Source organism: Fukomys damarensis, unplaced genomic scaffold (genome assembly GCF_012274545.1).
Source record: "Fukomys damarensis isolate Sample0158 unplaced genomic scaffold, DMR_v1.0_HiC HiC_scaffold_33, whole genome shotgun sequence".
Taxonomy (NCBI): Eukaryota; Metazoa; Chordata; class Mammalia; order Rodentia; family Bathyergidae; genus Fukomys; species Fukomys damarensis.
Genome location: NW_022900945.1, coordinates 2,660,348 through 2,671,650, shown reverse-complemented (window position 1 = coordinate 2,671,650; position 11,303 = coordinate 2,660,348). Strand labels below are relative to the sequence as shown.

Below are 11,303 nucleotides of genomic sequence, written 5' to 3'. Positions count from 1 at the left end.
AAAAAAAAAAAAAAAAAAAAAAAAAAAGAGGAATAGTAAAGATGATTAATATGCTCAATTTGGAGAACAGGAGAAAACTGATTTTAAAAATTAGAGGATCTGATCAGCAGCCCCAACTAAAGTCCAGGAGAACTAGAAACATCAGGGAAAACAGAGGGGGAAGAAACCACAGTGGGGAATTTCCCAGGACTGAAGAGGAAAAGTTTGAGGTTTTAATTTTCAGATGCTCAGCATGATGTGTGAGGGGAAAACAACAACACAGGGACCGAGACACGTTATGGAGGAACTCTAGATCACCGGGAATAAAAAGACGATTTAAAAAGTGTCCAGAAAGAAACAATGAATCACATACGAAGAGCTGAGCACTCGAGGAACGTCAGGCTTCTCAAAAGCGGCATTAGGAACTAGAGGCAACAGTTTTCAGATTTCTGAGAAGACACCACAGCCCAACCATGAGCACAGGGGTGTGGAAGGGGTGCGTTTTCAGGGGTGTGAAATGAAGACTCAGCTGGTGCGTCTGGGGCACCCCCCAGAGGCAGGGTCCAACAAACGCAGGAAGAAATGAACCCAGAAGAAACTGAGGCCACAGAGGGGCCACCCCACCTTGACTGTGTGACAAACACCAACTCGGACGAAGAAGGGGACCAGGTGCAGTGGGAACGGTCAGAGTGCAGGGAGGGACAGACAGTGGGCTACAAACTCCAAGAGCAAGCACAGTCAGGCCACAAAAGCAGAGCAAGGGCCAATGCCACTCATGGCCTGCGTGGCGTGCCTTTCGCAGCTGTGTCACAGCAGCCACGGTGTGTCCACGAGGGCGAGGAGAGGAAACATGCTGATGGGGCAGACAAATCTTTGTATTGCATAAGGTGAAGCCTGTCACTAGTACCTCAAACGGAAACACTCGGGGTGTAAGCTTGGAAAAGTGGAAACACCCCAAGCAACAGCTGAATGTGCCCCCCCACAGGGACAGGTGCGGGCTTCCTGGTTTGTTCCATCTGTACTCCTGCCTCTGGAGCTACAAAAACCTATTTTTTGATAGAAACAGATATTTAACATATTTAGTTAAAACTAAGAACTTGGAGACTTTGCTAAGAAGTTACTGGATATCTGGTACACTGAAATACAAAGCAAGAAAATGGGGTGCCTAATCCCAGCAAGCAGACCTCTGCTAGACTCAGTATTTCAGGGTACCGCAGGGAGCAGGGTGTCTCTGACAACCCAGCATTACTGAAGCTCTTGTGCTTTACAGTGGGCAAGGCCACTGGACCAGCTTTCTTTTTTCCTGACATCACAAAATATATTTTCCCAGGAAGGGGTGCTCAAAAATTTAACCAATATATATGCTTCTTCTAAAAAGAAAAATGAAAAAAAAAAAGAAAACAAAAACCAAAACCGGAGTCCTGGAATCCTCCGAAATCTCCCTTGCTTTGTCCTCAAAACTGCTGTTTCAAAGAGTGAATTAATTGGGAGTTGGAACTGGAAAAGAATCAAATACTTATCACAACATTTCCCAAGCATAAGCTGAACGGGATGCGTTTGCACAATTATCAGAGTTTTAAAGAGCAAACCTATGAATTAGTGTTATAATCTCCCTAATAGTTCTATAATTCCCTTTATTCTAGCGGTGACGCATCTGCTAGCTATTGTATCACAGTTTATTTAGATAAGTATCTGAAACTTATCAAGATGATTTCCCTTTCTTTTTCAAAAGCTATAGGAATATTCTTCCTGGCTAAGGAAAAAGGATCATTACCTCAGGCTTAGCTACCATTACTCAGCTTTCCTATTTTTATAACTCCTAGATTTTCCTTCAACCAAATGCTTTTTAAATTCTTTAAACCTTGTGTTTAAAGTAGCAAAACAACCATGGTGAGCAGAAGATAAATATTACTTGGCCATATAAGGACGCAGAAAGCAGAACTCACAGGGGCAAAGAGAAAAGGGGAACCGAAGGTTTGCAGCTCCTATGAACCCCCTTGCGACACATCAGACAGAAACAACTCTCAGAACCCGCAAGGCAGAGGGTTGCTCGGCGCCCTCGCTTTCAGACCTTCCCTCTTCCAACTTTTCTCAGACTTCATGCGGCGGGAGCTGGGAGGAGATCTGCTAGACGACTCTCCCTGGAGTTTGGCCAGCAGGCACCCTGTGGACTTCCTGTTAAGGATGCAGGAACCCTGCAGCACTTTCTCAGAGGCAAGTTCAGGTTGGCGCCGAGCAGACGGTTCACAAACTGGCACACGGCAGCCTGGGCTTGTGAGCGCGCTAAGGAAGGGTGGCAGGGCCCGGCTCACGCAGAAAGGTGGCCAGTGGGCCGTGGGAATGTCATCAGGCTATCACCAACTGTGTTTGACCTCGGGGCTTGGTATGTTTTCATCACACCAAGCAACCTCTGGGCTAGCTGAGCAGGCTGGGCACACAAAAGATGTGAGGTAGAGTCTGTGTGACGCATACTCGATACCAAGCTTAGTCTTAATTCCAGACAAAGGAGCATGGGGGGAAAACCTCCAGAATATTCAAGATATATTCTGACACGAGACAGGGCCAAGCCCACCAATTCTGGCCTTCTGTGGCCACAATCTAGAAGGCCTCGTTCTACTGTAGTTTTCTGGTGTGACATTTCCTCTTCTACAGGAAATCTCTTCAGATATTTGAAAACAGCTTTGCCACCACCTTTGATCTTTCTTCTACTAGCTAAACACAGTTTCTTAGGCCACCAGAAACTTAATGCTCTACACTAGCACCTTAGAACTCCAGATGAGGGCCCACCGAGCCACAGAAGGGTAAAATTATGTCACACACGCTCAGCAGGGCCTCCAGCCCATCACTTTAAACAAGTCAGTCCCCAGGACTCGTGCACAGATGAAGCTCTGCTCTTGTGTCATTGTCCACGCTGTACTTCTACAATTTAATTCTTCAAGCCGAAAGGAGTGGTTTGATGTCCACCCGTGAAACTGGGAGGCCAGGGGATGTGGAGGGACCAGGTGGCAGCCCTGGCTCTGTGGCCGCTCTCACTACAGCCCTCCTGGGTTCCCCACAGGGGAAGGGGCAGAGAGGACCAGGTGATGACACGTGTGGGAAAGGACTAAGGAAACGGAGAGAAACTAGGCGGTCAAATCCAGATCGAAGGGTTTTCCTCACTCATTCTACGTCCTTTTATCCAATGCATCTTATCAGACTGGGCACGTGAACGTGGGTCTTGCCTGTCTATAGTCAGAGTCACCGAGGATCCCATTGGCTGCTGAGTTCCTCTTACACAATTCACAACCCATTCCTGTCATGTGTAATCTAAAAGTGTGATGATAATTCTTCCAACACTCTCTGTTGACGGTTTAGGTATATATCGTTGTATTCTCTCAGATCCATGCCGAGTGTTTATAAATAATGGGTTCTTGGCGGGGTTCTGCCTTCCACACATCCACACCATGGCGCCAGCACCCAACATGGAGAGCACAGCTGTGCCCACCTCATTCCTGAACCAGCAGCTGTCTTGCTCTGTCAGGGCTGTGGAAACCACTCCCTCAAGGTACCCGAAGCCACCTCTCCCTTCCAGTGTGGATGGCAAGCAGGGGGACGCGTGTCCTCAGGCCTGGTCATCCGCATGCTCACCGCTGGTGTGGTGGGCCTGGAGCAGGGACTGGGCCGGCGTTTCTGGAAGGCAGCCTGGGAGTCGGAGAGCGGACAGGAGCAGGCTTGTGTGTCCTTGTGGTGGACCAAAGGATGGATCCGCCTTACCCCAGGTTACCTCCGCCCTTCTGCAGGGAAAAGCTGCTGCCCCAAATCCTTTATCTGACACTTCTATGAAACCAGTTTAAAAAATTGCCATTCCCCGGAATGTGAGCGTGACTTTGTCTTACAGGATTCTTTGTAATGTGGGTCCTGCAGGGAGGGCTCTCTGACAGGTCCAGTGACAGACATGGTTCCTGATCCACCCCAGAGGTACAGACGCAGAGCGGGACCACTCGCCGAGGCTGCAGCAGTGGGTGCCACCCGAGCTGGCAGCCCCTGTGCTGCGCCAGTGGAGTGGCACTGCCCTTCCGTGAAGGAACCGGCCTCAGGCGTGCCAGGGAATGTTCCAGGGCCCAAGGAAACTGAGGTGGGTTCAGAGACACTTGCACAGACGCCTGATCAATGCTGCTTGGTTTGCATCAGGCCCAGAATCTCTGAGGAGGAACAATGGACACACAGCTGCGCAGACCCAGCCACAGACTGAGGCTGTCCCACAAGGAGACTGGGAGAAGAGACAAACATAAGAGAGGCGTCGGAAGGGACAAGGCCTGCTGCTCAGGGAGGCACGACCCCAGCTGAGAGCAAGGCTGCCATGTGCCCCAGGGGACAGCAGGATGGACAGGAAGAACTATGTCCCTCCATCAGCTGTGGGAAGGCCCTCGGGCTCTGCTAGTGGAGAACACAGGAGAAACGGGACAACAGAGTTCCATCACCAACAGGCGCGGTGAGATGCCGAGTATCAGAAAACCACTGGACAGTGAAGCAGAGAGACTGGAGAGCTTCGCACGCCGTCTCCATGAGGACCATTAGAAGGAATACGCGGGGGAAGAATGTTCCAGAAGGGAACACTGAATACCTTGTTATTCAAAAGGATAGTAGGCCATATTAATAATAGTGAGGGTACCACAGAGGAGTCTGGGAAATAACCGTGGCCGATGTGAGGCACAGGTCACGCTGAGATGGGTAGATGAGTCCCCTCGTCCTTCCACAGGCCAAGCCATATAAGGTAACGAGCCTGAGATCTTTGATGGGCTTTAAAAAGGGACTGCACTGATTGGTTGACACAAACTTCCAGTTGGGAGATCTTAGAACCACTGCATCACTGACAACAGATACAGGAAGTATCCAGATATTCCCTTATAGAACATTTATTAATATACATGTTTAATGCATATGTGATGACCCCCAAATAACAAGCAGGCCCTTCTTACATTGTAATGGTCCCTGGAAAAGTCTCTGAAGTACTCTCCGGTACATGGACAGATCTTCGGTCAGCATCTGGGCCGCTTCCAAATTCACAGGATTTTTGGTCACTGGGTTAGAAAGCATAACCTACAAGAAAACATTGACAGTAGACCCAAGTGCTTGAAGTAATCATTTTCTTGTAGTAAAAAGACAAGCAAGCTGCACACCTCTCGATGCACCTTTATTAAGTGTCTACAGTGTATAGACCCAGAGAGAGAGAGAGAGAGAGAGAGAGAGAGAGAGAGAGAGAAAGATAAAGATGAGAGGCAATCTCTACTCCCACTCTTTATCCGTCTGGATTTTATACTGTATATTCATGCCCAACACCCGGCTCAAAACAAGTTAAAAGTTTTTTCCTGTATTGATCCTAACTATCATATCAATTTAACCTGGGTTACATACAAAAAAGAGCTAGATGTTAGGGAATAACGACAGGTTCCACTATATAGGTTAAAAAATAAAGCAGTTTTACTCAACCGCACATCAGAGCACCAAGAAACAGAGACACATGGAGGGCCCTGGATGGTGAATGTCTGTAGGGTTTTTCCATTGCTACAGTAACTGGTCACCATGCACGCGGCAGCTTAATCAACACAAGCGTATTCTCTCACACATGGGGGGCGGATCCTGGGGCAGATGGCTGTGGTTGTGTTTGTCACCCAGTGTTGAGTTTATGAACAGAAGAAGAATTCTGCCAGATGCTGCTGCCTTCAAACCTTTTGTGAATCGTTTGTGAACCATTTGTATTATTGTGTCTGGCACCCCCAAAATGCAAATATTTATGCAATAATCCAGTATTTTGAACATCACAGTTATAACAGGAAAATTATGTAACTTCATTAAAACTACTACTGTGATACCCAAATGTAGATTTGGGTAAAGTGGAAAACTGTGGCAAAGGTTATGGAAACTATGTCACTAGTGAAAGCAATCGTCGGATATCTGGTATCTCAAAAGCAGCTAGGATTTTCTGCTGTTACTTAAGTTCTCCTGCTTGGAAGACACATTTAGAGTGTATTTCCAAGAACATTATAATTGCTGAAATTGAGGTTCCGTGCAGGTTGCTATGAAACTTATCTTTAAGAGTGAGCATTTGTTATTTGGCTGGACCTGCTAGAGGCGCACACCCAGTAAGTGTCACCTAGCTGTCTTTTCATGAAGAGCCACACTGGTAGATATATTCTATAATATCTAATTGATTATAGCCCATAGGTTGGGATTTCATCCGTGGATTTGTGTTCATATGCACATTTGTATTTTAGGTGAAATAACAGGCTTTCGAAGAAATTATTAAAACAGTTTGGTAGAGATGATGAAAATATTTTAAACAACTTTTCAAGTAACTTCACCTCGAGAAACAGTGTGATGACCAGAAATGTGTCTCACTGACGGCTGAGAAGGAAGCAGTGAGGAATCACACCCCGTACCTGTCGTCCATCCCACTGGCACTGGCCAAGGTGGTGATGTCACTTGTTCAAACACAGTGGACAACTCAGTTCCTCAGGAATCCCAGCACATTTCCGGGCTTCAGTGGCCACATGTGACCGACCAGTGGCTACTACCCTGGACAGCGTGACAGTGGACCTTTCCTCCAGGGCAGAACATCCTACTGGGCAGCAGGGACCGCCAAGCAACTACTATCACTGAGATGCTGACTGTAGCCACGTGGAAATTACTAGATAAGTGTGAAGAGGAATGTGTACACACACATATCTCCACTGGAGCTACAGACCCAAACCCAGGCGAGACTCCGAAGTTAAATAACGCCCAGTCCAGTTCTCCATCAGACAGCCCCTATCTCCTGCAGTTTGTACAGATAGACAGATGCATTAAAATTGCAACAAAGTAAAAATTCAGGTTCATTCATTCATTTCCTTTTTTTAGTACCTACTAAATGTCGCATTGTCACGGGTAGGTGCTGGGGATGCAAAGATTAATTAGAGCTGTTTTCTGACCTCAGGACCTGGTAGTCCGGCAGAAGAGGGTAGACAAGGGAATGGAGAGGTGCACTGGAGTTTGAGCTGAATTAAAGCAAGCAAGGCACCGAGATGTAAGAGAAGCAGGATTGCAAGGCATGAGAGGCCAGGCACGAAACGTTGGTCACGGGCATGCAAGGACTTGGACTTGATCTTGCATCCAGGGAGGGGACCAATGTAGGATTTAAAGACATGCAGGAGAAGAGGTCACAGGGAAATACTAATCACAGCAGGGTTAGGGCTTTCTTCAAGGGTTGTCAGTGATTTTCTTTTACATTTTGCAACATTCATCTGTCAGTTGCACACATTTGTCTCATTCACAATTTGAAATACACAGGAAAAATACAAACTGTGTGCATCACCTCCTGGCTTTCCAAGACATGCTTGGCAACATTTTGTGTTGTAACAGTGTTAATAGTAAAAACAACCGTGACCGGTTAGAACTGTTGAGTTCTTTGCTTGCAGCAGGCCCACATCTAAGAGCTCTGCGTGCCCTAACTAATGTCATCCTCCCCTTGTCACATGGGACGACCATTACTGACAGCTCCCCCCTTAACGCCAAAGAAGCGAGGTACTGAGAAAGGAAGAAATATGTCCAGTGGTACAAAGAAATCAAGTGGGAGAAATAGGATAAGAAGTCAAGGGCCAGGGATGTAACTCAGTGGTTCTGCTGCCAGCCTCACAAGCGCAAGGACCCAAGTTTGATCCCTTGTACCCCGCCCCCCGAAAGAAGTCAAACAATCTACTCTCAGAGCCCCTGAGTTTTCCTTTTGTTAAATTATTCACCAGCTCATTCTGCTCGACTGCACCCTATTCCATTTGTGGAACAGAACATTCCATTCCAGTATCTAGGGCAGATGCCAGTTCAGGTGGAACAGAGAAGAGGTATTTCTCAGCTTGAAAGAATGCAAAAGATCTCCCCAGACACCCACATATCATACTCACTTCCTTAGGGTTTTTGCTCAGATGCCTCTCCTAGATATAGATGGCTGCTCAACACATATTTGTAGAAAGAGTGAATGAAAGGCGAAATGGACACTGAACCTATTATAAAGATTCCGTTTTATACTAAGATTCCATGTATACTAAGAAGACAGGCCAGAAAATCAACTATTATTTCACTTATTTAAAAAAATAAGAAATAGGAAAAGTAGAATTTGTACTGTAACTCTAAGCTGCAAAAATTCAGTTAAGTATTTTATTCTGTTAGTATTCAAGATAATCAAAATTTAATAGTTTATCTCCAGACATCATGAAGAGTAAGTAGGCCCCCGGAGAGACTATAAGTAGGCCTGACCTAAGTAGCCAAGCAAATGCCACTGAACAATTAAGTTTCCCCTCTGATTAGAAAGGTGGGCTTTTAAAGAACTGGGAATACACAAGACAGAGGGGCGCTTCTGTGGGCCCTGGGCATTGCAAATGTGGTATCGAGAAACAGGCACCCCTCCAGGGGAGGAGATGAGCCCCGGTCGATATGACACTGTATTGACGGAACACTTATAAGTGTAGTAGCAGTTGGGCATGCTGGCACACACCTGTAATCCCAGCCCTCAGGAGGCTGAGGCAGGAGGATCACCACCAGGTCACAGCCAGCCCGAGCTACACAGTGAGTTCAAGGCCAGCCTGGACTGCACAATGAGACACTGTCTTTAAAAATACAGCCCAAACCAAAACCAAAACCAAGCAAAGACAACTGGAGTAAGGAGCACCAAGAGGAAGCCAGGGTAAAGCTTGACTCGCGGAGAGGTGGCTGCTGGTTCACCTCTCAGAGGCAGAGCAGGGCCGTGATTGGAGACAGATGTGAAAGGCCTGTGGGGCACGAGGGCGTGGTTAGGAGCAGAGAAACTGGAACTGCATTGCTACAAAGAAACCACCCCAGGAACTATTTTCTTCTTTCATACAGTGCACATACTCTTTGGCTGTGAAGGGGCCCGAAGTATCGATTTCAATCGGGAGCCATGGTCTTAATAATTTGAGTTCTTATTTGTGGTTTTGATAGAGAAATGCTGATTGACAGCAGCTTGATCAAGTCCTTAAAACATTTAAATATGCACTGCACATTCTAACCTTTGTGACTGAAACAGCTGGGACAACCGAAAGTGTTAAAGTGCACAGTACATCGGCTCCTACCGGCAGGGTGAGTAAGATGCGGATCAATGTGTACCTTGGATTACATTTATCAGGGTTGTTAAAAGTCGATACAGGGCTCACCAGTATCCGGGTCTACTGTAATTGAAATAAGGTATGGACACATATAATCAAATCATTATTGAAAACTTATAAACATCAAAATAATAAAGCAGAGAAGTTGTTTTCATCTACTTTTCCTTCTTTCTTTTCTCTGGCATGAGAAGCACTGGGCTGCCCGGGTCCACCCTCCCCCGTGGGCTCTCGCTGGTTATAGGCCTGTCCACACTTCTTTCCCCAGCCAGTCCAGCAAGACGGGGTCCTGGGACTGTGTTTTCATCATGGAACCGAAGTGAGAGTCTAATTTCTACATCTGAAAATGTTATGGCTTTTTTCCTCTCTGTCTCTCTCGACCCCTTCCCACTGAGGGGAAACGGGGGCAGAACGTAAATACCTCAGACGCAGAATGAGAACGCCTATTTGAGAACAGGGCAGACCTTCCATCCAGTCCTGGTCTGTCATGTGTGTAAGGAGGGTATACAAAAGCTTGGCTTATATCCTAACACAGCTAATTAACCAATTCAGTATTTGAAAATAAAGAGAGAATTAAATATGAGAAATAAAACAATAGAATAACTAGAAGAAAATTCAAACAACTACTTGATTTTGCTTTTGGAAAAGCTCTTTAAGATTAAAAACAATTGCAAAACCTCTAATGACAAGATTAAGATTTGACTACATACAAATTTTAAATCCTAGATGTAAAAATCCCAACATAAACAAAATTTAAAATTAGTGCTGTAACGTTGATTATGTCAGGTAATCCCCAAATAAATCAAACATATAATATGTTTACTTCAAAAGTCTTCAAAGAAGTGCTTATTAAAATAATAGCAAGATTTATGTAAAATAGCCCAAAAAGATTTCCTAAGTTTTTCTGCCCAATATTGGAAGTCTCTAAAAAGAGAACTTATACATACTCTCTGGTATGGAAGAGATACACTGAAAGGCAATTTGGCTTTCTAAACAAGAACACTTAAAATGTTCTGTGGCCATCCTTTGGGATCTGGGTGCTAATAAATAACCTTCTTTGCCTCTCGCGTTCATATGTAATGGTGAAATAGAACAAGGTGTTGAAAGACAGAAGGTAAAACATCAGCTTTATAGTACAGAAGACTGTAGGGGCAAACACACTTGATCAGTGGCTGTAATCAGCTTCACAAAAGCCTTCCTGATCTGAACTCACCCTAGCTGAAGGCCTGCCTCAGCTTCCTGCTGGGAGAAATAGAGACTGCACCCTCCTTAAGTCAAGGTGGGTTGGGGAGACGGCAGAGAAAGTGCTGTGGCCAGGGGTTCAGTCTCCACCATCTGTTCCCAGTCCGATAAGTCAGCTCTCCTGGGAGGAGGCAAAGGAAGAAGCACAGCCTCAGGTTCCCCTGCAGCTCCCTTTCTAGAGACAAAAATCCCTTCTGCTCTATGGGAACGGAGGGGAGTGGGCTGGGGAGGAGCAGGTCCTCCATGAAGCCTAATTGGAGTGTCCTAAGTATTTTAAACCAAGATGGCACAGAATTTTGTATTATATGTTTCAAAAATAAGTTTTAATCACACAGATAATAAATAATATACTTGGGGAAAAGTTCATAAGGGAATATAAAGTAAAATATGAATGTTGTGCCAACTGTACACTGCAGTTTTACCAGTACCCCTCAGAAACATCCACGTGCACGTGTGTGTGTGTGGCAAGTGGAACTGTACTTTACATTTTGTTGCTCAAAGTACTTTTCCTTTAACAGTGAATTGTCAACTTATTTCAGGATTACAAATATATGTTCGAAATATATCTGAGCAGCTACTAAGGGCCCGGCCTTGAATACTCCAGGGATATGGAAATAACCAAAAAGTGCAGCTTTTGTAGATTCCCTGGGGGCGATGTGTATCATGGAGGATAATTCACTCAAAATATCCTACATTAGTGGAGGTGGCAGTAGGTCTTCCACACCCACAGGTTTTCCATCTGTGGATTCCATTCACTGGGTGTTGAAAATATTCAGAAGAAGTTGCATCCGTTCTGAACATGCACAGGCTTTCCCCCTCAGTATTGTTCTGTAAGCAATGGTCCATCAACTGCTTAGATAGATTTACACTGCATTAGATGTCATGTGGAAACTAGAGGTGATTTAAGGAATTTTTTTTTTTTTTTTTTTTTACCGGGGATCGAACAGGGCCTCA

At 45.6% G+C, this 11,303-nt stretch overlaps 1 protein-coding gene across 1 annotated transcript in view; it reads right to left on the bottom strand.

Annotated features, from left to right (window-relative positions):
* Ube2u (ubiquitin conjugating enzyme E2 U) overlaps positions 1–11,303 on the bottom strand; it is a 45,031-nt gene that overhangs the window by 28,407 nt on the left and 5,321 nt on the right. Inside the window, 3 exon segments of the mRNA XM_010605077.3 lie at positions 4,938–5,058; positions 9,078–9,138; positions 9,140–9,173. Coding sequence (XP_010603379.1) covers positions 4,938–5,058; positions 9,078–9,138; positions 9,140–9,173 — 216 coding nt within the window.